Raw genomic sequence first — 26,646 nt, 5'->3', positions numbered from 1 at the left:
GAGACCGGAAGGCTCTCTGCACATCAGCTAAGATGCTGACAGCTGCGCATCTGCAGGGCGTGGTTTGTGTGCCCCGCTCTTGTTTCTATGAAGGTATCTTTTAAAAAGTTAAGACAGTGGATCTCATTTTAAGAACAGCGTGCTGTACGTTATCAGGTAGTACAGAAATGAGAGAAAGTCGAGCTTCCTGAGACGGTTCGAAGCTCATGTGGCAGGCCCCCCGCCCTCCACGGCGGCCCCTCCGCCGGCGTCCACTCACCGCCGGCGCATCTGTGAGCTCCGCGCTCCAGAAGGACCGCGTGCCCGTGAGGAGGCCCATTGCAGGCTCATCGGCTGCACTTGTAAGTTGAGATGAGATGTGGGGTGCACGGGGGAGGGGCGGAGGGGGTACCATGTGGACGGAGGAAGCCTGTTTCCCAGTCCCAGATCCGGCAGCTCTTCTCCTGGCGCCACTCACGAGCCAGCCCTCTGCCGTCTTCCTTTGGCCGCGATCTCCGGCAGCAGGGCCCGGCCGAACGTGACAGTCGGGTGTCAGGCTGCTTCCCGTCCAGGGGCGCAGAGCAGGGCAGCGTCGGGGAGGAGGCTTCTTTCCCGGCCACTTCCGGGCCGGAGCCCTGGAGATTTTCACTTTTACTGGTGGAGTGTCACGTGTCACTGCTGAGCACGAGCCCCAGAGCCGTCAGGACTTCTGCTGCTGCCCCGCCAAGCCGGCGATCCGAGCGCCTTCTGTTCTGTGCCTGCCGCTCCTGTCCCAGGGGAGCTCCTGGGGGCTGGCGCCTGGGATGGTCCGGGAGCAGCCAGTGGGGACAAGCTGCCACCACGTGGAGTGGTGCGTGCGGTTCTCGGGTCGCACGACACGAGTGTCTGGTCACATCCGCCCAACCTCCAATTCACTGTCACCCCGCTGGTTCTGGTGAGGAGGCCCAGAGTCTCTGGAGACCTGGGTGCCGAGGGTGAAATGGTGTCACGAGTTGCACATCTCCTCCGTGGCCCACGGTCCCTGCGGGCAGGCCTCCCGTCAGCGCGGGGCTACCAGCGCCTGAGGCTGGGTCTGGAGCGCGCTGGGCTCCTGACGGTGCGCTGGTCAGAGAAATGGAACTGAAGCCAGGGCGGTCCCTGTAACCGGAGGCCGTACGTGTGGCCCGGTGGGAAGCGTGCAGCGTCCTCACGGTGGCCGGTGCTCAGGCTGTCCTGGCGGACACCTGCTCGGCCGCAGGGCACGGCCAGGTCTCCTCCTCCAGACGAGGGTTAAGTTGTGAAATGAAGAGCCTCTGTAGGATTGTGCGTTTCAGTAAGGCATGAGAGACACTAAAACCAGCGAGATCCATGAAACATACTTTCACCGCTGGTATGTATTTTAAGAACCGTTTCCTGACACAAGATTTCTGGGTGGGGTAGGTATCATCTAATATCCAGTTCCTTTTTTATTTCTTTAGCAGCTCAGCTAAAGAACTTAGTAGTTCAGAAGGCTGCAGCCCCACCCAAGATGCTGAGAGTCTGGATGGCAGAAATTAGGACAGCAGTGAAGGTGCTGTTACAGACGGGGAAGAGCAGCCTTCAGAGTTACAGACTGGCACAATGAGTGGAATAAACCAAGTGAGAATATTTATTAACTTGAATTTTGAGCCACTGACAAATCCTAAACTTCTGTTTTTTTCCTGAGAAAGTCATAAGGAAAGGATCAGAGGGGGTTTCGAAGTTCTGTTTGCCCTTTAAAGTAGGTCTCTTAGGGCCAACAAGGCCAGTGATCTGTGTTCTTCATCTCCCGCCTCTCCCCCAGCACGCGTGAGCCCACCGCAGTCCCCTCCCTGTCCTTCACACTCCGAGAGGGGCCTTGCCTTCCAGCCACCCGCCTCCCGTCCAGCTGGAAGTCTTGACGGATCACCTTCAAAATAGATCCCAAATCAGACCGTTGCTCCCAGCTCCGTGGCCACCATCCTCCTCCAGGCCTCAGAGACAGCCTCCCAGATCTTCTTCCTGCTTCTGTCCCCTCTTCGGTCCCTCCTGGCCCTGGTCAATACTCTCTGCCTCCAGGCCTGGGGCCCCCCGACCCTGTCTCTCTCACTCAGACCCGGTTACTCGGCTCTGCTGCCTGGGACCCACCAAGCTTGTTCCACCTCAGGGCCTTTGCACGTGCTGTCCCCATGCCTAGGGTGCTCTTCCTTGGGATAGTTTACACGGCTCCTTCTCACCTGCCATTCAGGCACTGCTCAAATGTCGCCACCTCCCAAGGACCTATCTAAGGAATAACCCCCATCACATCCTGTTCAGCACACGATCCCACACGATCTGTTTATTTGTGTCACCTCCTCTTCACTAGTGGAAGTTTGGGGTGCTGGAACTCGATGTCGCTCAAGGCTGTATCCCCTGGAATGAGGACAATCTCTCTGTAACTAGTTCAGTAAAATTTGCTGAATGACTGAATGACGTGATTTGGACCTTGTGGCTTGGTGGGTCAGCGCTTAGAGGCGGAACTTCCTGACCTTGATCAAGACAACCGTCACCATCTCTCTTGCTGACTTTCTTCATCTTTAAAATGCGGACAATAATAGTATTTATGCCATTCGTTTCCTGGTGAGGACTGACCGAGCTGATGTGAATGAAAGACTTGGACGGATACCTGACCCCTAATCAGTGCCTGTTACTGGTTAGCTGTTATTTCTAAGTTAGAAGGTAAACTTGACTGATGTTGTTTAGGAGCTGGCGAGAACAATGGTTTAGAAACAATGAATTATATCAATATTAAATATTGTCCTAAAGAGAGCTGGGGAGAAAGTCTCTCCACCCAAGGCGCTGTGACCACCGCACACCGTCAGCAGACGTCGGCCGGAGGGACACGAGGGCCGCGTGTCCCTGGGGCAGCTGCTGCTGCGTCAGTCGGGCCTCTCTCAGTCCCTCTGGGCCCTCCCATTGCATTAAAGGGAAAGAGCGAAGGAGCCCTTTTCGAGACAAAGAACTAGCAGCGCTTTCGAGTCCGACGTGGCCGGGAGGGTGCAGGGCCGCAGCTCGGGCGTCCATGTTGCCCGGGCCACCGGGGCACGCTCCCCGCAGACGCTCTCCAGCCACACTGTGAACTTGCCTGCGCAGACTTGTTCCCAGTGGCCATTTGGGGTTCATTGTTTTGAGTTAGTGACTCATTTCTCGTGAGCTGCTTATTAACATGTACCTCTTTTCCGGCTTCCTGTCACTTAACCACAAACACCTCTCAGCTACTCTTTCATGCTCAGCAGTGTGGAAAGCGTGCGGGAGCTGGTCATCCAGCCAGTGGTTTTAGTGGCTGACCCACAGTTTCAGGAGATGCGTCGCCCCATCGGGTGTCTTGCTGTGGGATGAGACATGCGTCCTCTGTGCAGGTGGGACCGCCCGCTAGCATCACAGAGGGGCGGATGAGGTGGGAGGGGCACGTTTTGTATCTTTTTCTTTATTTACATTATTTTATCTACTCCTCTGTCAGTTTACCTCTCCACTTAACACATGAGGAAACTGAGGCTGGGTTGAAACGACGTGATCACTGATGAAGCTTTGCGTGCTGGGGAAGCCAGGCCTGCCCGACCCCGCGTCCCCCGGGGCCACACGGCCTCCTTCCCAGCAGAGGTCTGCTCTGTCCGTGAGGGGATGAACTCAGGTGGGAGTTTTGCTCCCTAGACCACTCGGCAGTTACGAGGTGTTGGTTCCGAAGGTAGGACAGCGGCAGAAAACAGTGGTGGCGGGATTGCCTGTGGATTTTCACAGGCGTGTGGGTTGATCTGAGCAACCAGAGGAAGTGTGATGATGGATAAGTGGGCTTCAGAGCTAGTTTTCAGTCTTTGCCGGTAACTATGCTACTTCTTGTCATTACTGACGTGAGCCGGGGGTATCTGTCCAGAAAGCTATTTTGCGTCAGCGCAGAGATGCGGGTTTACTGCGTGTGCTTGTGCGGGACTCCCATGGGTCTTCTGTGGTCCATTATTTGTTACACAGAGTCTGAGAAATCTGCACCTTTTGCATCCGAGGTTCTTTCCCCTCCTACGTCTCCAGAGCTCTACCAACAGCTTTGGAATGACTCACTCAGTTATGTCCTCCCCACAGGGCAGAGGGACAGCCTCTCCGGAGCAGAGACGGACCTGTTTTCAAAGGCGGGCAAGGACACTTTCTCCTGATTTTCTAAGTCACTTATTAACGGTTGAGCTGGGCCGGGCCACGCGATGGGGGCAGCTGAGAGCTGTCAGCTCACTAGGGAGGGAGGAGGAGGAGCAGACCGTCCCTGGAGGACCATCTGAAAGGCAGCTGAGAAACTCCCCTCAGGAAAGGCTGCCCGGGACCAGGGAGAACAGAGCCGGCCTTTGTCTGGCCTCCCAGGGCACAGCGGCCTGGGCTCCGGCGCTGCCCACCCGCGAAGCTGTTTTCTTTACTCGCTCCCTCGCATATCCCTCCCTGGCCCGCACTCCTTCCCGTCGTGCAGCTCCGAGCTGGACCTGGGACCTGGGGACCGGACAGAGCCCGCTCCGCCCCGGGCAGCTCTGGTCCAGGCCCCTCCTGGTGGCCACACTCGCTGTGTGTCCTTCCTCACTACCAGAGCTTTCTGGTCTGTGGGTCGTATCTCAGATCGGTGAGGGCCGGTCCACCCTCGCCGGGGCTGAGTTCATCCTGACACCAGCCTGGGCCTGTGTCCTGCTCATCGTCACATCTCAGTTGCTCAGGACCCATTTGCTGAGTTGAATGTGAGCTGGGAGGGTTTGCTTGCTTGCATGGCTAGGGGCTGGTAATAAACTGGAGATTGTTAGGAACGTTACTGAGAGGGCTAGTTAGACTGAGGAGCTGGCAGATGTGAAGCGAGGACAGATGCTAAGGAACAGGAAGAGAGGGCATGTCTTGGCATCTCTCGAAAACTCTTATCATGAAAAATTAAAAAAAAAAAAAAGACGAACTGTAGTCTATATAGTGAGATCCCTGTGCCCATAGAAACCCTGAGCTTTCTGACCACTCCCACTTCATCAGGTCCCCCCTCTCCAAACTTTATCCCCTGGAGAATTTAAAACAAACCCCAGATGCCACAGCATTTTCCCATAAACACTTCAGCATGTGTTTCTAACAGATACAATCCCATTGTCACACTCAACAAAATGAATACTAATTCCCAACTGTCATCTTATACCCAAGCTATGTTCCGTTTTTGCTCATTGTCTTTAAAAAGGTCTTGGTACTGTCATTTGTTCAAATCAGGATGCAAGCCTTGGGACTGAGTGACGGGTCTGCAGTGTTTACTCTGTAGCAGCTCTCCTACCCGCCCAGAGGAGCTGGGGCTTTTGCCCTTCGATTTTGTCCTTCCACACCTGACGGATCAGAGCCTCCTGGTGGCCTTTGAACCTGTTCCTTTAAACACGTATTTCCTATAAACTGGTAGCTGGAGCTAGATTTGATTTCCAGGGGAAGGACAAGAAAACCTCAAAGATCAGCCCTGACCTTTGCAAAAGTCTGCCTGATTTTCCTGAAGGAAAAGTATTGCCTAGAGAAAAAGGGTCTAGCTTCCATTTTCATTTTCTCTGATAAGTACACGTAAACTGTGTTGGACATGCCTCAGGAATTCATAACACTTAGCTCATTAAAGTTTAATTCATATTAATGGGCACACACAAGCTTTATTATAGAACTTTGCTATTTTTCCGCAGCTTGCATGATGAGGAAAAGAAACATTTAATGGGTTGAGACGCTGGAGGCTCTTAGCAGAAGTCACGGGGAGGTGCCCGTCTGGTCCGCCTGAGTGTACGGAGCACCTGAGTGGTGCTGGCATCGGTCAGGCGGGGGCTCTGTTGGATGTGGCTCTGAAGGATGCCAGAGGGATGGGGGGCCCTTCAGCAAAGGAGGCGGGGAGCAGAGGGGAGGGAGGCCAGGTGCTGGGGGGAGTTTGAGACCCCTGGGGGGTCAGGGGAAGGGCCCTGGGGGAATGTGAGTATTTTGCTGACCTGATGAATCATTTCCGTCTGTGACATTTCAGTGTACTGAGCCCCCTTTTATGATTTAAATGAACAAGAGGGCCAAGCTTCCAGTAGGAGGATTCCACAGGTCAGGTGCAGGGAATGCTGGCCTCCCCTGAGCGTCCTGGGACACCCCCGCGGGCTCCGCACAGACTCACATGACGTGGGAGGGCCCGGGGTGGGGGTCAGCGGGCGAGCCTGGACTGCAGACCCTGCCCTGTGCGCCCATCCTGGCGGCCAGGCCTCCGAGCAGCTGGCCGGTCCTTTCCATCTTCACTCAGGCAGGGTCGGCGCCTTTCACCAGGCGCGAGAACTGCGTACTTTTCCGTGCTTCTTATAAAGGGTAACCGATTTTTAAAAAACTTTTTTTCCATCGACGGTTTTTTAAATTAATTAATTAATTAATTAGTTTATTAACATCTTTATTGGAGTATAATTGCTTTACAGTGGTGTGTTAGTTTCTGCTGTATAACGAAGTGAATCAGCTATACATTTACATATATCCCCATATCCCCTCCCTCTTGCGTCTCCCTCCCACCCTCCCTATCCCACCCCTCTAGGTGGTCACAAAGCACTCAGCTGATCTCCCTGTGCTATGCGGCTGCTTCCCACTAGCTATCTGTTTTACATTTGGTTGTGTATATATGTCCTTGCCACTCTCTCACTTCATCCCAGCTTACCCTTCCCACTCCCTGTGTCCTCAAGTCCATTCTCTACGTCTGCGTCTTTATTCCTGTCCTGCCCCTAGGTTCTTCAGAACCACTTTTTTTTTTTTAGATTCCATATATATGTGTTATTAGCATATGGTATTTGTTTTTCTCTTTCTGACTTACTTCACTCTGTATGACAGACTCTAGGTCCATCCACCTGACTACAAATAACTCAATTTCGTTTCTTTTTATGGCTGAGTAATATTCCATTGTATATATGTGCCACTTCTTTTATTCATTCATCTGTTGATGGACACTTAGGTTGCTTCCATGTCCTGGCTATTGTAAATAGAGCTGCAATGAACATTGGGGTACATGACTCTCTTTTTAAAAAAAAAAATATATATATATATTTTAAATTTATTTATTTATTTATTTATTTATTTATTTATTTATTTATGGCTGTGTTGGGTCTTCGTTGCCACGTGCGGGCTTTCTCTAGTTGCGGCGAGCAGGGGCTACTCTTCGTTGCAGTGCATGGGCTTCTTATTGCGGTGGCTTCTTGTCGCAGATCATGGGCTCTAGGCACGTGGGCTCAGTAGTTGTGGCACGTGGGCTTCAGTAATTGCGGCTCGCGGGCTCTAGAGTGCAGGCTCAGTAGTTGTGGCGCACGGGCTTAGCTCCTCCACAGCATGTGGGATCTTCCCGGACCAGGGCTCGAACTCATGTCCCCTGCATTGGCAGGCGGATTCTTAACTGCTGCACCACTAGGGAAGCCCTACATGACTATTTTTGGATTACGGTTTTCTCAGGGTATATGCCCAGTAGTGGGATTGCTGGCTCGTTTGGTAGTTCTATTTTTGGTTTTTTAAGGATCTCCATACTGTTCTCCATCAAGTTTTATAGTAGCACACACAGCAACGCAAATATCTCCACCGGAGGAATTCTGCCTTTTCTCCTTAAGTTAGTGTGTAGGGACCTGGGGCTTCCGTCCTGCAGGATCGGCCCTCGAAGTGGCCCCACATTGCGGGAGCTCAGCGCCTCCCCCCCCCAGCGTTGGTCTCCCCAGGCCTGGCCCACGTGCGGCTCCAGATCTGAAAGCCTCCTCCTTCTCGGCTGAGGCTCCGTGGCCAGGAAACGAGGCCACTTCACCCTCCAGACCCTCATCACAGACGAACGGGAGCCTTAAGGATCCGGGCGGCAGAGGGAAAACCCAAACTCAGACATTTGTTAGGGAGGAACCCCCTTTCCTTTGCAGACCTTCTGGCAAGTTCTCTGTAAGATCTGAATTCACGACAGATCAGAGGGGAGAGGAAACGGGGTGAAGGGGAGGCATACCATCATTCTTACTGCGAGAAAATATTCCAGCTTCTCACCAGGCTCCGGGAAGCCCTCAAGATAAGAATTAATTCTCACACAAACCTTCAAAGATGAGTCTGGGAAATGCAGACTGAGGGCCTGGCTGAGCCCTGCCCGTCTGTACCCGGGCTTCTGCTTCCTCCCTTGGGACCCAAAACTGGGCTGCCCTCCGTCCCCGGTGTTCCCACTACCTCCTTGGGAGCAGGTCCACTCGTACTAACTCCTGAGAAGTCATGTGTCAAGGAAAGCTCGGGCCTTTTTACAAGTGTGGGCAGTGTGTAGTGGCTTTCTTCCAAAGAATGCCATATGGAAAGAATGCCACAGGTCTTACTGTGGAGAGACCTGATGGACACACCTCTGCCAGGTGATCAAGGTCAACATCAACGGGATGCGCTATGTTGGTGGGATGTGGTACCACAGGATGGACGTGGCACTTCCGCTCCGTGGTCTTGCCAAACACACAACCCTAGTCCAATCAGGAGCACATCAGACAATCCCAGTTGAGGGGCATTCGACAAACCACCTGACCCGTACTCCTCCACTGCCAAGGTCATCAAAAACAAGGAACGTCTGAGGAACCATCACAGCCCAGAGGAGGGTGAGGGGAGGTGATGACTAAATGTCATGCGGGGTCCTGGGTGGGGTCCTGGGACGGCAAGAGAGCATTAGGGGAAAACCAAGGACACCTGAGCAAAGTATGGACTTCAGCTAACGACACCCCAGACATACTAACGTAAGATGTTCATCACAGGGGAAGCAGGGTGCAGAGTATGTGAGGACTCTCTGTACTATTTTTAATTTTTCTGTAAATCCACAGCTGTTCTAAAATAAAAGGCTTGTATAAAAAGGGACAGGAAAATGGGCTGGAATGAAGACTTTGAGTTATTCCTGCTGCCAAATACTGAAGATTCCGTGGCCGCAGGTCTGGAAGCAGCTCTGTGAGAAGGATGAGGTGTGTGCCCTGCTGTCATATAAAGTGGGGGACAAGCAGCCTTGTCACCCCCATTTCATTTTGGTGACCTACATCGAACAAGCCCCACTAAGCACATTTTAGAATATTAACTTTTCCAGTTCTTTTATGTACCTGACAAAAGAGCAAGTGTGGAACTAAGGCTGAAATGTGTGGCAAGGTCTCCAACTCTTTGGAATCAAAAGTAGAAAAGATTTCAGGCCGCACTCGAATCCCTTATATCTGTACGACTTTGTTCCTTTCCTTTGCCTCAGAACTCACTGGACCCAACCAAGTCGGTTTATCCCAGGAATGCAAGTTGGTTTGACATGAGTAAAGGAAGTTACCAGATGAAAGGGGAAATTATTTAACGATATGAATCGATACAGAAAAGCTTAATAAAATTAAGCACACATATATGATTTTACAGTAGTCTTTGCAAAGTAGAAATAGAAGGGACTTCCCTTAACTTAATAAAGTTATCTGTCAGAAACTTACAGCAAGTGTTATACTTACTGTAGGTGAAGTATTGAAAACATTCCCAGTAAGATCAGAAACAAGACAGGGGTGTCCTCTTTTGCTATTTCTATTTAATAATGTACCATAGATCTGAGCCATAGAATAAGGCAAGAAAAAGAAATAAAAAACATCAGGTCTGGAGAGGAAGAACAAACTGTCATTATCGTAGGTGACATGATTCTGCATGTAGAAAATTCAAAATAACTTCAGGTAAGTGATTAGGATGAATATGAGTTTAACCAGATGCTATAGTACAAAGCCAATATATAAAACTTGATTGTATTTCTATATATCAGCAGAGAGAAATTGAAATTTAAAATACTATCTATAATATTTTATTTAAAACATCAAATGTCTGGTAATAAATCTAAAGGTGTTCAAGATCTCTACACTCAAAATTCTAAAACATTTTTGAGAGAAATGAAATGAAGTGGTATTCCATGTTCATGGATTGGGAGACATAATATTGTTAAGATTCTGTTCTCCCCAAATTCTGGATACAATGCAGTCCTAGAGTTTCTTTTTTTCTTTTTCTCTTCTTTTTTTTCCTTGTTGGTGAAACTTAACAAGTTGATTCTAAAATTTATGTAATAAAGGACCAACATTGCCCAGGGTGATTCTGCAGAAGGCAGAGATTCTTGCCTGGCCTGGTGTTAAGAATTGTTGTAGAGTTATGGCAGTTAGTGTGATTATTGGCACAGGTATGAACAAATTGGCCAAAAGGACAGAGGTTTGGCTTGTAACAGAATTAATGTTGCTGATAGGTAGTGAAAGTAAGGCTTCTTAATAATGGTAATGGGACATTTCGCTGTTCTCATGGAAAAAAAAAACAAAAAATCAAAAACCCTACTATATACCATATAAAAAAAAGTCAATACCAGAGAGATGAGAGACTTACACATAAAAGGGAAAACCCACAAAACTTTCAGATGACAATATGGTAAAATATCTTTACAACCTCCACATAAGGAAGAATTTCTTAAACCTGACACAAAAAGCAAAAGCTTTAAAAGAAAGATTGATAAATGCAACCTTAAGGAAGGAAACTATAGTCTCTGAAAGGATGTCTGCAACACGTGACTGACAGACCATTCGTGGTGACAATCTTTAAAGAATTCTCAACCAGTAAGAAAAAGGCAAACAGCCCAATTTTTAAAAAGGGCAAAAGACTTGACTTCAGAACAGCCAATAAACATGTGAAAAGACGCGCTGTGTCATTGGTCCTCAGGGAGAGGCAGACTGGGCCTTAATGAAACGCCCATCATCCCCATCAGGGTAGGATGGGGTGGGGGGGGGAGGGCAGGGGCTCTTTCCCGGTCACAGTTCCGCCCTCCTCCCTCCGGCCTCTCCAGCCCCGTCTCTTATCGGGTTTCGTGTACCGTTTTTATAGGTCCGAGAAACATAATCTCTTACAGGCAGTAAAATGCAGATCCTCTGTAACTTTGTACATCAGGGAAGGGGTTGAGCCCTTCTGTTCAAGGTCTGACGTTTTGGTTTTATTTTTTCGTCCTGTAGGTTATGGGGGAGTTGTCATAGAAATGGCTTCAGTATCCACGTTATGCAAGCACCTGCTGGTGGCCTGTGCGTGGCCTGACCCACGTGCTCTGTGGGGTGGGGGCCGGGTGGGCAGCTTGCAGGGCTTCACAGCGTGGATACAACCTCTCGGTGTGGCTGGGGACTGGGGCCTCCCTGGGCCTGTGTCTCTGGGACCTGCTTGACTTTTCCAGTGGGTTCCAGAGAAGATTCTATGAACTCTTTTGCTGTTTTCTAGAGATTTTAGAAAAATGAACCTGAAAAGTGGGGAGTTACAACTATGATATGCTTTCATTTCTTTTTCTCCCCCTTATTCTTGTCTTTTTTTCTGGTGTTTTCCTATCTTTCTCGACTTTCTTCCCCTCTTTCTTTCTTAATCCAGATGAGGGCAAATTCCTAGGGGTTGGGGGGGGACTCGGTCTTGGTGACTGGAAGCCCTGGTTGAACGGCACAGGTCTGGCTGAGTACCAGAGTACAGAGTACAAGGCCCAGTGCAGGCTTCTGTCTGGTCTAGTTGTGACGGAGCCAGGTTCTGGGGTGCTAAGTACATGATCTCGCAGACATTGCTCAGCCCTGCAGGGCTGCTTTCCCATGTGTAAAGGCGGGGAATAGGCCAGAAGAGTTGGGAGTTAGGTTCCTTTGGCTCCAAAGGCTACGATTCTAGTTAGAGATACCCCCTGCCCATCACACTGAATTACAGACAAGTGTTGCTTTTAATTTGGACCCCATCACCTCTAAATGGGCCGCGCTGTTCCTATGCGAGCATGATCACGTGTCCGCCACCGTCCCACGTGCCACCGTGTGCGTTGCGCTCACTCACGGACGAGTCACGTGGTGAGGGAGACACGGAGGACCCTCGTGCTCCCTGCTTCTCTGCTGCATGTGTGCCCCTCCGCCAGCTCCCTGAGCCAAATAAAATGCCGCTTGAGCACACGAAGTACCACAGCCCCATCCAGCGAGGTTTCCAAAATTAGGCTCTCAAGTGGAGAGAGATTAGGGCGGAAACCTGCTTGCAGGGGTGTTTCACGGGCCAAGAGGAAGTCGTGCTTTGATTCCCTTCTCCTTGTTTCCTTGCATTGCTTTCTTGGCTGCTCTGCTCCATGGCTACGTGGTCACGTGCTGGTGGGCGCTTACGTCTGGGCTCTAAGCAGTCTTTCCTGGCCCTTGTAGCCCCTGCCCCTTCAAATGCAGTTTCTCTGTCCCTGCTCTGTCCTGGGGTTTTGTCCAGCTGCACAGCCTCAGGTCTGTTTTGTGAGCCCTGTGATACGGAATTGGATGTGTAAGGCCCTCGGTGGTATTTGTCACCAGCTCTGGTCCCCGTGACACGGCGCCACAATGCCGCATCACATCTGTCCCCACGGCTGACTTTCGTGCCTAAAACTGTCGTGTACGTGCTGAGCAGCCCCTGCCGCGCAGGGCCCTGCTGCAGGTATCCGTGGACTTGGTATATCTTCTCTCCACGTTTAGATCTGAATCCTCCAGGGACTCGAGGGGGCCCTGCACGCCTCCGTGTTCTCAGCCTGGGTCTTCGCCCCGTGATGTCAGGGTCCTCACCGCATGCCCGGGGCCACACACCCGGGCCTGCCAGCCTCGAGCACCCAGACCAGCTAGCGGGAGACTCCAGGGCCGGGACTGGGAGGCCTGGTGTTAGCTTTCCTTCTCTGGGCCTCGTCTCCTGGTGCCCAGTCCCTTCTTGGTTCAGGTTTCTGCCCATTGCCGTTCTATCTACTGCCTTCTGTGGAAAGACCTCTTGTTTTTTGGCTTCTGTGACCCTCCATTCAGAGTGAGGGGCGTGGGGTGTGCTGGGGGCGTCAGGGCGATGGGGTGGCCTGCAGAGGAGCGGGGGGAGGGACGGGCACGGGCTGCTGGCGGTGCACCCAGCCTCACGGCCTCTCGCTACTCGATGCGTCTTCCCGCCTCAGCGTGGCTGAACGTCGCATGTTATCAGGCATCGTCGGGCACGTGGCTTTGGAGCAAGTGGACCTGCAGGGCTCGGGGCAGACACAAGCAGCTCGATCCGAACTCCAGAAAAGGCCTTCACACGAGCCGGGGCGCAGGCCTGGTGCTACTGCACCAGCCCCGGGAGCTGGAATTTCCTCATTTGTCGAAAGAGGCAGCTGTGCTGGTTTCTGGGTTTCTAAACTGTGTCTGGTTCTAGAACTTTGGCTCAGGTGGAAGCTAAGGGTGGACACTGAGGAGATGATGGTTTGGGGGGGGACACGTCAGGTGCGGTTGGACCAGAGAGAATGCCCCGGGCTCGCTCAGACGCAGCTGCAGGGCCGGCAGGCTGGCTCTCTAAACACCCTGCTCCTGACCCCTGCCGTCGGTTAATGGCAGCTAGACTAGGATTTTCAAAAGTGATTTTTGGTGTTTCTGAAAGTATTTACTGTGGGATTAGGATTTTTCAAAATACGTATAGACTTTTCTGAACCTTTTAGTTTTGAAAATGAAATTTTCATTTCACTTATTCATGTTCAGGAAAAATGGCTTGAAAGTGCTTTCCATCACTGTCTTGAGGCCCCTTTCTGAGGGTCAGTGAAGGGGCTCACAGGACATGGCATTAGGCCCGCAGGCCAGCATCAGACCATCTCAGGGCGGGTCGTATGCCTGGAGAGAAGCCTTGGTGCAGACGGTCGGTCGGCGGCGCGTTCGGGCCTGGTCTGCTTCTGGGCAGGGGTGTGGCCCCCAGCCCTCGTCCTGACTCGGGGAGCCTGGACTGTCCCAACCCCACATATGCCCAGTGTCTTGTGAGAGCCACTTTGCTACCTTCAAGCTGCCAGAATGGGGGCAGGGTGGCTGGCTGTGGAGAGGAGACCCCAGATCCCAGCGTTTGAGTCCCCTCGTGGCCCGGGAGCGGCCGGCACCGCAGGGGAGCAGCTCGTTTCCCCCGAGGGTGTGGGAGCACGGCTCACAGGCCTCCCCGCTTCCTTGGGAGGGTCTGCAGTTCTCAGGAGACGCTTTGGGATCTCCTCGGGGTCATTGTTGTCCTTGGACTTTGAACCTCTCCAAAGACACACATGGGTCAGGGAACACTGCATTCGAAGGCTGCCTGAGGTGCTGTCCATTTGGGGCAAAAAGCAAAGCCTTAGTGCAGAGTCAGTAGACCTGCTCCTAAGTGTTTTTGTCACGATTTGCAAGTCTGCCCGAGGGGGCCGATGGCCGCTCTGGGAAACCAGTGCTTTCTCCGTAAAATCAGTAACGAGTGTGACCGACCACACGGCAGCGTCAGTAATGACGCGCTTGTCCCTGCGGGCGTTCACACCAGTTGTCAGAAGCTAATTTTACACCAAAAGTGTGATTCCTGGAAGTTCTGCCGGAGTTTCTCTCTTGTCTGTCTGAGGGAATGTGGTCTAAAGGCAGCCTGTGCCAGGTGGAGGGGGGGGTGTGCTTTCAGTGCCATCTTTGCAGTCAGAACACGATCGGAAGGTGGACCCGGGAGAAACGATTCCTTCCATTGTGAGAACCTGGCCCAGTATCTTCCTAAAAGCGGGTTTGTTTGTCTTAGTGTCCTTGACTGTCCCGCAAGCGGGCAACACCCACGGCCGCTCTCGCCGGGGCCTCCAGGGGCCATGTCTCTGTGGCCCCCGGGCCACGGGTCCATATCTGGGAAGAGGATGAGTAACTCGTCTGTCTTCATCGTACTGCTTGTGGTCTCTGCAGAAACGCTGAGTGGTATCAGGCGGCTGCTGAAAAGCAGTAAAACCACAACAGTTGGGCCGGACGCCCTCAGGCCAGGAATTGGTGTTTGCCATCTTCGAGATGGGCACTGGTTGGGTTGTTCGACAAAGGGTCTTTTATTTTCTGATTCAGCAAATAAAAATAACACCAGTCTCCTTTAAAAGGGAGAAGGACACATGCATTTCCATTGTTTGCAGGGAAGTGCTCCTTGCAGACCTGGAGCGTAAAGTATTTTAATTGAAATGCGAGCAGTTTCTGAAGCCAAATGCTTTCTCTGTCCTCCAGATGGACTTTCTGGCCGAGACCAGCCAGTGGAGCTGCTAAACCCTGCCCGCGTGAACCACATGCCCGGCTCGGGTAAGTCTGCACCCAGCCCTGCTGCGCACGAGGCGCCACCGAAGGGGTGTTTGGGGCTCCGCCGTCCTGGGGGGCTGTGGAGAGAAAGGGGTGGGGTCTCAGGTCCACGGAAGTCGGCTGCTCTTTCCTGGGGTAAAACAGGCCACTGGTTTTGGAAATGTAGTGGGCTTCGCTTAATGCTTCTTAAGTAAGTGGCACAGACATGCAGGTCCTTTCTGTCTTGAACTCCGATGGGGTGTGTTCTTCCCAGAGGTAAGAACTGCTTGTTTGGGGTCTAGCTCCAGGCCCTGAGCTGTACGAGAGTCTGGGGGAAGAGCGCTGAGGTTGAGCTGGGGACACCGCTGGGCAGGTCACGCTGGGTCCAGGGCCCCAGGCTCCTCGGGGGAAAGTGGGTCAGTGATGTCTCCTAAGCAGCTTTCCGTGTGTAACTGACGACAAAGCATCAGCCGTGACTAGAAATCTCTCATTCTATATATAACATTCCTAAATATCATGCCATAGGCAATGTTTTCCAAATCCATACGGCCGTGGGAGCTTTTTCTTTTTCTTTCTGTACAGCACTAACCCTCCATCTACTGTCCTCCAGGATTTCAACTCAAGAGCCCGGATGCCGTTCTTCACGGGCTCCTTGGCCTTATTGAGACTAAAACGAGCCTCGTAAAGGCCTAGGGTGTATGTAAGGGAACCGTTGTCAGCGTTCCACATACGTTCTTAAGCCAGCGTTTTGAGGGCGGCACTGCTGGCCCCTTGCCTTTGCCGTGTCCTGAAGGCCTCCGTCTCTGTGGTTTGTCCCCCGCGGCACCTCCTGAACCCCAGCCTTCCCGTCCCCCCTCTGCCCGCTCTCTCCGTGGGCAGGACTGGCAGAGACGGGGGGCACCTAGATGCCTGCCTCTGCCCCGGCCCCCGGCTGACCCACCCATCGCCTCACCTTCCCCGTCCTCTTAAAAAGAAATCGAAGCTTGAGGCAGGGCTGCAAGTGTCAAAGAAGAGATTTCTTTCTTTGCACAGAGATTCTCTGAAGCCTGCCAAGGATCATTTTTGGCCTCTCCCCAGACGCGAAGCTGGGGTTGTTTGTCTGCGGCGCTCCGGCCTCCTGCAGGGGTGCTCACGTCTCTCCCTCACCCTCCACCCACCCGTGGAGCAGGTTACTTGTTAACCGAGGACGCTGGGGGCGGGGCGGGGGAGAGGGCTTGGAAACAGCAGCCGAAGACGAAGATGCTCTGTTTCTCATTTTGGCCCCAGCAAGGGAACCAGTGCTGATTTCCCTTTCTCTTGAGTTCATTTTGCCAGTGCCTTGTGTAGCTTGGGCATTTTCAGACGGTTTCCTGGTGCTCGCCCAGTGTGGGATGGAGCAAGAAGCTTTTCAGTAGCTTGATAGACTGTGAAAAGGTGGTTTCCAAGTGAACCAGAAAGTGGGTGGGCTTCAAGTTAGTTTTCTGGCTTGACAAGCGCACCCTGCTGGTCGAGACTTCGTATGGGCCTCCCAGCTCCACGTACAGACAGACCGTGGACTGCACTCCTGGACGGAGGGGACCTGGAGTCCTGGTGACCCACTGACCGTGTGACTCTAGGCAAGCTGCCGAGTCTCTCGGTTTTATTTCCTAGATGGGATAATAATGCCGACTCTGCAGGATTCTTACAGAGATCAAGTCTATGTGTCTGATTTTTAGTAGTTCCTGGAGAAATGTCATCTCTTAATGTCCCGTGGGCGGGTACTGAACACGGCATGGGACGTGGCTGTGACGGTGCCGGTGTTCAGGTGCTAGGACAGCCCCTGGGGTCTGTTACACCCCTTCTCTTCTTTTGGGGGCAGCGCCCCACTTGAGAGACGGCATATCGGGGAGGGGTCCCCAGTGAAATTGGAGCCAGTAACACTGCACCTCCAGATTCCATTGGTCAGAGTCAGAGGATAAGGCTGTGCTTGCTGGTGTCATCGGGGGTCAGTGTTTTCAGGGTGACTCTACCGGGGGGACACGGTGCCCGTGAGCAGCCGGCAGCGGAAGGAGGGGCGTACACAGGGCCGCGTGCCCCAAGCCGGCCACGGAGGCTTCGCCGTGAGCTGAGCCTTAGAAGCTGCTGAAGTGAAGGGCATCCTTCTTAACACTCCAGTTTTGGTCATTCCAACCACTGTAAACTACGTTCTACAAAGAAATGTGAATCTCAGCTTACGTCATAATTTGAAAATTAGTACGACAATTTCTGTTAAGCCACATTTTTATGATACGGGCGTGGAAACATTTTTAGATGTATTTTTATGTCGATCCCAGTTTGCTGTTGCACATTTTCCAACAATTGAGTTTAATCTTAAGTACTCTTTTGACCCTCGGCGGTACGAAAACAAACTGATACATGCGTATAATTGGCAGGAATCACTCAGGCATTCAGCATGGGAGCTTGTTCCTTTGAACGTACAGCTTTTGCTGCGCGTGGAGGAGTGCCCACGTGGCCCTCGCCTCCTGGATCTCTGCTCATTTCTAGTCTGTTCCTGGCCATGAATGGCAGCACGCTCAACCGCCTTTCGGATAATGGTTCTCTTTAAATACGTTAGTCCTTGTAAAGTCTTACCTCAAATAAAAAAGCACTATTCATACCTTCTATTTTTGGGCCATTTTGACTTGAGACTTGAGGTCATTCCTACAAGAATCTCTCTTACTAGAAAAGTTTGTATTGCGGAAGGAACAGGCTACAATGCTGTTTATTTTGGATTCATTCTGGTTCCTCCACCTTCCCCCTTAACTTTTTATATGCAAACGAGCCTTTCCTTCTTTTTGTGTTTCTTTTTTTCTTGTTTTAAAGTTTTGCGTTGAGAAATAGTTCTATTATAAAAGAGAGAAAACATAACAACCATTTGCCTACCACTTAGTTGCAACATCTCCTTCATTACTGTTGTTCTGTGTGAGCATCCTATTTCTTCATTTTTTTTGGACTAAATGGAGTGTCACAGTTATGCATGAGCGTACACCATTTCACCCTTCCTGGGAGGTTGTCCTTTTCCTTCCTGGGTGGGGACTTGGCGCGCAGACAGGGTGGCGGGAGCCGCGGAGGGTTCCCTGGAAGCTCAGAGTTCAGCCGGGAGAGATGGTGGGGCTTGAGGGCAGAGGAAGAGGTGAGAGGTGGTCCTCTAGGAGAGAGATCACACACCTGCCTGTGCCAGGGGACTTGAAAAACACTTCAGTCCTTCATTTCTGAATCACTTTCACTTTTTTGGGAAGTAATATACTTTTTTCCTGATTATAAAAGCAAGGCATGTTTAGTATAGAAAAGAGACACTGTAGTGAGCGTGTGGGATGCTGGTTCCAGACCTGGAAGCTGAGCTCCCTCTGAGCTGGACAGTGTAGGTGCTCAGCGCCTGGGGGGAGTGAAGGGGCTGGAGGAGCAGCCTCGGTGCCCGGGAGTAAAGGGGAGGAAAAGAGCCCTGAAAAGCAGCAGGAGGCATATCGAGGCACCCACGGTGGTGGCCTGCTGGAGGGCCCCGCGCCCTTCCTGCCTGCTCCCCGCCAGAGGCGAGTGGCAGGGCCGCTTCCCCAGGGTCACCCGGCGTGTCAGTTACGGGGCGGGGACCCATTTCTGTTCTCCAGGGGGTGCTGCTGGAGCAAAAGATCACTTTGGAGAATGCTGGGGACCTCTGGACCAGCGGGGCTTTGGAGAATGCTGGGGACCCCTGGACCAGCGGGGCTTTGGAGAATGCTGGGGACCCCTGGACCAGCGGGGCTTTGGAGAATGCTGGGGACCCCTGGACCAGCGGGGCTTTGGAGAATGCTGGGGACCCCTGGACCAGCGGGGCTTTGGAGAATGCTGGGGACCCCTGGACCAGCGGGGCTTTGGAGAATGCTGGGGACCCCTGGACCAGCGGGGCTTTGGAGAATGCTGGGGACCCCTGGACCAGCGGGGCTTTGGAGAATGCTGGGGACCCCTGGACCAGCGGGGCTTTGGAGAATGCTGGGGACCCCTGGACCAGCGGGGCTTTGGAGAATGCTGGGGACCCCTGGACCAGCGGGGCTTTGGAGAATGCTGGGGACCTCTGGACCAGCGGGGCTTTGGAGAATGCTGGGGACCTCTGGACCAGCGGGGTGTTGACTAAAGAGGAGCCTCTGCTATGGGCTCCATCGCCCTCATCGTAAACGTGGGTTTCAGTCAGAGTTATCGAGGTTTCCTTTCAAGGCTGTATAACAAGGGTGTAATTTTTAAAAGAAAATTCTGGAAACTTGAAGAAACTACCCCAACTCTAGAGAACTTATCCAAACTAATTTTAAAAAAGTGAGGTTTGGCTCTAGCCACGGATTCCCAAATCTTACAGAGTATTTGACCACTGCACTGTCAAAGGGGTTATTGAATTGCTTGACCGTCCTCGAATTTTGGAACAGGAGCTATCTGAGGTTAGCCGGTGCCTGAAACTTACCATGCCTCCCAGGCATGTCGTGTTGTTCTTGTTGTTTGGTTTGGTTTGGCGAGAGAAAATGCGAAGCAAATGCCAGCGTGAGGACACACGTGACCTGGGGGAAAGCTGCAGGAGATGCCCCTTCCTTGCACAGGAAGCGGTTCATCACGGTGATCATAAATCCCCCGTAACAAAACCTTACTTGTCATACTTCTCACCGGATCCTCCTTTGTGTGTTTTTCATGCAAAGCTGGGTTTCTGGGGTTGAGATGTAGCACAGTAAAGGGTCGATGGCCACCTTTGGGGGCCCCTAAGGCTGCCGCCTGCTCCACCCCAGGAGGGAGCGGACCTTGGTCCCCTCGTTCTGGGGCCAGGCCCGACGCTGCACATTGCTCTTCGCTGCAGGCCAGGGGCCCATCGCTGGGTGACAGCTCCCCGCTGGCCCGCAGGCCGGCTGCCCTCCGGCTGCAGCAGAGAGTGGGCAGGCGCTCAGTGGGGCACAGGGCACGCGCACGAGCCAAAGAGGTGGCCTGCCTTGCTTTTCCTGTGAGCTTGTTTTAATTTGTGGAGGAAAATGAAAATATAGAACACAAAGACATAAAGTAAAATCCAACAGTTTGAAAAATTAGAAAAAGGTTCCGATAGTTTGTTTGCTTAGTTTAAACAAAGGTTGAGAATTTTTCCACTTCCCTCCTTCAAGTTCACGTGCGGGCCTGGTGAGTAGTCATGATGTAAAGGCCAGGTTTAGGTGACACCCGAGTGTCATCACAGCCCCGGCCGTGGAGGCCCTGCCTTGCTGCGTGCGTCTATGAGCTGTTTGGAAACGCCTCAGGGTCGCCTGGGGGAACAGGTAGATTTACAGCCAAGAGTGGTTCTGGACCAGGGGGCGCCGTCCTGCGCTGTCCTCCTGTGTCACCGCCTTGTTCACCAGGTGTCATGCCCAGGGATCCATCCCCAGGTTCCAGGTTCCCATCACCACTCACAATTCCCAAGGCTGCCCTTCCCCACCCCTCCTTCTCCAGCCCTTCCTGGTCTCCCAGCTGTCCTCCTGGGAGTCTTCAGAGTCTCCCCGTTTTCTCTCTGGCCACTTGCTTCCCTCCCAGCCCCCGCACCTGTCCCCTCTCCCACCAGATTGGCGAGCGCCCGTGGGCAGTGCCTCTGTCAGGGAACACCGCCGTGCCAGGCAGGGGCAGCCTCTCACGTGGTGCAAACGCAGAACGTCTTTTTGTCCCATTCCTTCTCCTCCTCACCCCGTTACAGAGAGCTCCACTCCCGCCCTCCCGCTATGGGCTCCGTGTCAGAAGAAGTGAGGGCAGGGTCAGGGCTGGGCCCAGCAGACCTGCTGCAAGGCCTGGGCACCGGGCAGCAGGATCTGCCTGCCTTCCGTTGGCCGTGTGGCCTTGAGCTGGTGGCACTTCCTCGGAGCCTGGGCTGCCTGTCTGGCGTCACGTGGCTGCTCGGCCTGGCAGAGGCAGCGGGCGCCCGGGAAGCAGGCGGGCAGCAGGCACGCGGGAGGCCCCGCGATGCTCTCCGTCCCTCTTCTGTTTCCCTGCGCTCCGCCTCACTGGTACCCTGTGGTCTGCCCGCCCACCGCCCCGGCTTTGCTGATCCCTCCAGCATGACTGCCACCCCCCAGCCAGCCCAAAGGCCTTTGTGATGGCCCCTAGGACTGCTGTTTAAAACAAAGCAACACCAGCCGGTGTAGAGAAGCTTAACAGCAAAAATGCTTGGAGTTATGTTGAGGATGAGCGCTCACGTCTGCTAAGGCTTTTCTCTGAATGCTGTGTATCGTCAAGTTAGAAGCCTGCCTTCTTCTTTGCTACGTCGAGCTCCCGGACCTACTTAATGTTTGATGCTGACGTATCCATCTTTAATGCTGAGCCTGGCGCGTGGGTCTGGCCCACAGAGAGAGGACTCCCGTCGCCGCGGATGAGCTGGCAGTCCCCGCTCTCTGCCGACAGCTGTGCAGATGCACGTGCGGGTTTGATTTGTGGTCACGAGAACCTCAGCAGTTCAACCAGCGTGGCAGCGCCGGCCCTCAGGACCCAGGGCTGAGGAAGTGCTCCCAGGAACCACCCTTCTGCCTGGGGACTGAGCTCCAGAGAGGAGAGGGACAGAGGCTGTAGCTGCGGAACTCAGGCCTCGGCACCGGCCCGCTCCCCATCAGGGGCCTCTGCCCTCTCGAGTCTGATAAATGCACTTGGCAGTGGAATTTACCAACTAGGAAATGGATTATCCCCCCGGTAGTTCTTTACGGGACAAAGTTTTGGATCCTGTGCCTCTGGATGGTGTTTCCAAAGGAGAGCAAGCCAAGCCGTCCTCACGTTTCTGCTTCATGTACCGTAAATCCAACCCCCGTCCCCCGTTCGTCGCGCTGTCACTCACTGCCTTTGGCCTTAACAGTCGGTCGCAAGGGCCCCGAGGCTGGGAGCCGTGTGGGTTCCTGCAGCTGCGAGCCCGTCAGGGCACAGAGCTGCACCTGTTACGTGGTCCGCATTGTCTGGGCTTCTGTGGAGCTGTCAGCTCCGAATGTGCCAGGAGCCGGAGGGGCCGGCTGGGCTCCGTCTCTGTCGCTTTTCTCTTTGCCTCCTTTCTCTTTTCTTCGTCTTTCTTGTGTTTCCCTATTATGTTCACTCAAGTCTCACCAAACCAGGGGGTGCGATTATGGGCTTGGAAACGGCTTACCCTCCAGACACCAAGGCCCGGTTCCCCCGTCTGCCCGAGGCCTGCCTTCCACCCTGAGGGCCGCCTGGGCAGCGGGGCTGCCCTTGGGCAGCGGGTTGCTACCCAGGTGCCGTTGTCTGTCCGTCTGGGCTCTGCCTTCCACGATGACGGTTTTCCTGGCCTGTCCACTCGTGTTTAGGACAGAGCACCCAGAGGCTGGGGACCCTCGGGGGTTCGGGGGTGCTGGCGGCCGGGGCTCCGTGCCCTGCTCTGGCGCGGCTTCCGTGGGGCTGGTCAGCCTGCTCACCCGGCTGGAGGCGTGACCCAGGCCGCCGGCACCCGGCGGGCAGCGCCGTCCCTGCAGCACCCTCGCCCTTCCCGGGAGACGAGTCTCCTGCTTTGCGGGCTGCGCAGGGGTCCGGGGGCCTCTGTGCTCCCGGAACGGGTCCCTCTCCTGCGTCGGGGGTCCTGCCACTCCTGAGCCTCAGGATGCTTTGATTCGGTTTCTTGTGTCTGGTGAGGCAGGTGCCCCTTCTTCACCCATGTGTTTTCTCCTACCACTTTGTTCTCTCTCATTTGCCTTTTATCTGCAGTTGTGTTGGTGATATTTTTTAGTGGGCTCTGGAGGAGTGGGGATAAATGATGGTGTCTGGTCTGCCGTCTTCCACCAGAAATGCCCCGTCTGTGCCTCTCAGGTGCCCCGTCCCGGGCTGGCTGGCCGAGCCCACCCCTGGCACCCGACCAAGGCCCACTCTGCCCCGCATGGCGGTGGCCTCGTTCCCCAGCTGTGTTCTTTCAGTATCCTCAGCGCTTGAGGAGAGAAGATAAAGGTCTTCCCAACCAGGGTGGAAATTGGATTGTTTGGGTTATTTATGTTTATCACCAGCTGTCGCACCCCATTAAGTTTGTTTTGTGATTGTTGCCATAGACGCGGAGAGTTAGAAGGAGCTTGCTGTGGGGCCTGAAGGAGGGAACAGGGACCAAGAGAAGCAAACATTTACCGGTTATGGCTTAGCGGGCCCTCGGAGGCTGGCTGGGAAGTGTCTCGCGTGCTCGGGTGCGCCTGAAGCTGGCCACACGTCCGCACGAGCCCAGTGGGATGAGGTCGGCGACTCCCCGTTTCTTCATCTTGTAGGAATAAATGTGGTACCGGCAGTGGTGACCCTAAGATCTGTGTTGACACAGAAAATAGAGCATTAAACCTTAATGTCCTCATGGTGTATTTGAAAGTGCTTTTTAGGCAGAAGATACAGTATTTTTCCAACTCAGGATTTTGCTCTGTTTGTGCATTGGAAGCATCACGGATGCCAGGAAGGTCTGGATGCATGAGCACATCATTTGCGGGCAAAGCACTTTGTATCTTTCTGTCTCTTTATTACCAGGTTTTGTGTTCTGTACTTCAGGGCCACGTGGTGTGAATGAGATATATCCAGAGTCTGGGAACCCCTTAAATGTGTCTAAAAGTGCTTAACTGTGTCTCCGCAGGGTCAGGAAGACAACTCTTGCTAACTCTCGTCCATGGCTGTTATTGTTGCTGGGAAAGTGGTCACACTTAACATGCTGTATCATTCAGCCCTGCCAACAGCCTGCCCCCTAGGAGGGTAAAGTGTGGTCGTTGAAGGAGAAACCTCACAGCAACTCGTACCGTCCAGCAGCCGTTAGACCCAAGCCCTGACCCTCTGCGTCCCTGGCAGGCTGGCTTCCGAGCGCCATGGTGGGGCCGGGGTCTGACCAGGTGTCCTCGGGCAGTGCTGCCTGGTCGGGGCAGACGGGGAGAAGCAGAGGGGGTCTTGCCGGTTGAGTCAGGAGCCCGAGGGGAGGGGGCTGGCGCTCCTTTCAGTCCCCCCAGTGCCCCCTGAGCACCGTGCGTATGGTCGGCCTGGGAATCCTGCTGAGGGGTAGGGAGGCTGCAGAGTCCAGCTGCTGGCCGTGTCCGTCCTTCCCTGAGCCAGCCCGCCCTCCACACCCCGCCTGGGTTTCTAGTGGGACAGGGTACACGCAGACCTGGTGTCGTCGGAGCCGGGGACACTCTGCCAGTCTGGTCAAGCTTTGTCCGTTTCAGTCATCTTTCAAAGAACCAACTTCTGCCTCTGGTGATACTCGTGTACATTTATTTTCTCCTCCTTTCATTCCTGTTCTTATTTCCATTCTGCTTTTTTTGGTGGAGGGGTTTATGTGGATATTCTTGTACTAAATTCTTAGGTTGAACATTTAGCACATTAATTTTTAGCCTCTCCTCCTCTTGCTGTAAGCGTTTAAGGTTCTGTAGTTCTCTCTGGAGACAAGTGGAAATGCTTTGGTAACTTCTATTTGTAGTATTCAAGTTCTAGTTTATAGTAGTTAATCTGTAGCCTCTTGAACATTTGTTTGATGATTCTTTTTTCTTTGAAAAAACGAGATATTTAGAAGTGTTTTTCATCTGGAAGTGCAGACTTTTTCAAGTAATCTTTTTGTTATTGATTTCTAATATACTGTATTATGGTTAGAGATGACTAAGCCTTTGAATTTTTTTGAGACTTGCTTTATGGCCAGTGTTGATGACTCTTCAATATGTGCTTTAGAAGAGTTGTATTCTCTCGTTGTCAGATGCAGGATTCTAAATAGGCTCATCAAATTCAACTTGGTGGCAGTAGATGATGTGGAACGCTAGGCGATGCTAGAAGGTGATCCACGCTGCGGGGAAGAAGAAGCAATTAAGGACAGCTGAGTTCTCGTGGAGCTGGGTTTCTGCAGTTTTAAATGAAGTGGTCAGGGAAGGCCTCCCTGTCAAGGCAGGCTTTGGGCTCACTCACTCACTATTTCGTAGTGATCGGCCCTTCTAGGTGCCCATCACCTCCCTTGGCACTTGGGATGCATGTGTTTATGAATAAAGCAAAGATCCCTGTGTTTGTGGATCTCAAATTATAGTGGAGGGAGCAGAAGATGACCGGTAAAGACAGTGAGTTGGCGTGGACACAGTGGGCAGGCTGAAACGGCTCCGAGTCTAGAGGTGTTTGGAAGTAAGTGGGATTTACTGAGGTGGCAGGTGAGCTGGGAGGGATGTGGAGGAGTGGATGGTAACTCCAGGTGATACTGACCAGGGTTCGTGGCCTTCCCCAATCAATAGAAATTGACCGGAGGCCAGACAAGAAATTCAGGCTAGGCTTTATTGGGGCCCCTGCTGCAGCAGGGCTGGGAGAGAAAACAAGTAAGTTTCCCTTGCTCGCTCCCTGGGGGGAGGGGGGGCGTGAGCTGGTTCCTTATATGGGGGTCGGGCGGGAGGGGTGGCTGAGGTGGTCTGCCCACCCGTGTGGTGGTGCTGTGTGCAGGGGGCACGCCCAGTGCCCAGCTTTTGCTCCTGGCTGTTCAGAAGTGACAGTTGGATTTTTTGGTCTTTTGTATCTTTTTGTCCATAATTTGCCCCAACTGCAACAGGCATGCCGTTATTTTTAGTCCCATATACTTTCTTTGTATTTTGTGGCTCAAGGAGAGGTGTGTCCAGGTGCAAGCACTGCAGCAAAGGGTCCCAGGTCCCGGCCTGTCTCACAGGGTTTCGTCTTTGAGCGTCTGGATGGCGGAGTTGCTGTGAATTGAGGTGGGGAACACGAAGCTGCCCGTGGGCAAAGGTGAAGGCTGGTGTGGGACATGGGTGTGTTGAAAAGAGACTCTGAGCCCCAGCGCGGGAGGGGGCTGGGGCTGGGGCTGAGCATCTTTGAGAATCTTGAGTCGTTGGCGTCGAGACAGTGTGGAAATGAAATCTCCCGAGGGCGTGGATCTCCCTGCACGTCTATGCCCTGGACATTGTTTATAATGTTGTCCTACAGGCCACGATCTCTTAGAGGTACCAGTGCGTTTCTCCCCACGTCATGCTTGCTGGGCAGAGTTCTCCTAACCGGGAGCGCCTGCCGCGGGGTGAGGTGAGTGAGGGTCCACGTTGTGGAACAGGCCACCCACCGCCTTCCGTAGCAGAGCTTGGGTCCCCGCACTGGCTCGCTGGTGCTGGCGGTAGTCATGGTAACAGGGAACTTGCCTGGCGCTGCTGGCCCTTCAGCCATGACCGGTGGTAGTAGCTGCAGAGGCTAAGTCACTTTCCCAACTTCCCTGCACGTACATTAAGCGCCTGACTTTTATTTATTTATTTATTTATTTATTTATTTATTTATTTATTTATGGCTGTGTTGGGTCTTCGTTTCTGTGCGAGGGCTTTCTCTAGTTGCGGCAAGTGGGGGCCACTCAATCGCGGTGCGCAGGCCTCTCACTATCGCAGCCTCTCTTGTTGCGGAGCACAGGCTCCTAGACGTGCAGGCTCAGTAATTGTGGCTCACGGGCCTAGTTGCTCTGCGGCATGTGGGATCTTCCTAGACCAGGGCTCGAACCCGTGTCCCCTGCATTGGCAGGCGGATTCTCAACCACTGCGCCACCAGGGAAGCCCCAAGCGCCTGACTTTTTGACGAGCATCCCAGGTATTCCTTCTACACACTACAGTCTGAACCTGACCTCCTTCCTCCCTGCCATGACCCACAGAGCCCTGAAAGGATGCTGCATTCCTTATTGGGCACATTGGTGTCCAGAAAGCCCAGGGGGGGATGCTCACCGCTACCCCAGAGGGCGCCCCCCCAGCCCACG

The 26,646-nt window shown here is 53.2% G+C and overlaps 1 protein-coding gene across 7 annotated transcripts in view; it reads left to right on the top strand.

Moving 5' to 3' along the window:
• Positions 1-26,646, top strand: part of HDAC4 (histone deacetylase 4) — a 291,648-nt gene that overhangs the window by 122,067 nt on the left and 142,935 nt on the right. For all 7 annotated transcript variants that reach the window (XM_057551885.1, XM_057551889.1, XM_057551886.1 and 4 more), the window contains one exon: positions 14,928-14,999. In XM_057551885.1, the coding sequence (XP_057407868.1) occupies positions 14,928-14,999 (72 nt within the window). The remainder of the gene's footprint in view (positions 1-14,927; positions 15,000-26,646) is intronic.

The sequence above is a fragment of the Balaenoptera acutorostrata genome, chromosome 8 (genome assembly GCF_949987535.1).
Source record: "Balaenoptera acutorostrata chromosome 8, mBalAcu1.1, whole genome shotgun sequence".
NCBI lineage: Eukaryota > Metazoa > Chordata > Mammalia > Artiodactyla > Balaenopteridae > Balaenoptera > Balaenoptera acutorostrata.
Note: the sequence above shows the minus strand (reverse complement) of the source record. Positions and strands in the feature narration are given on the sequence as shown.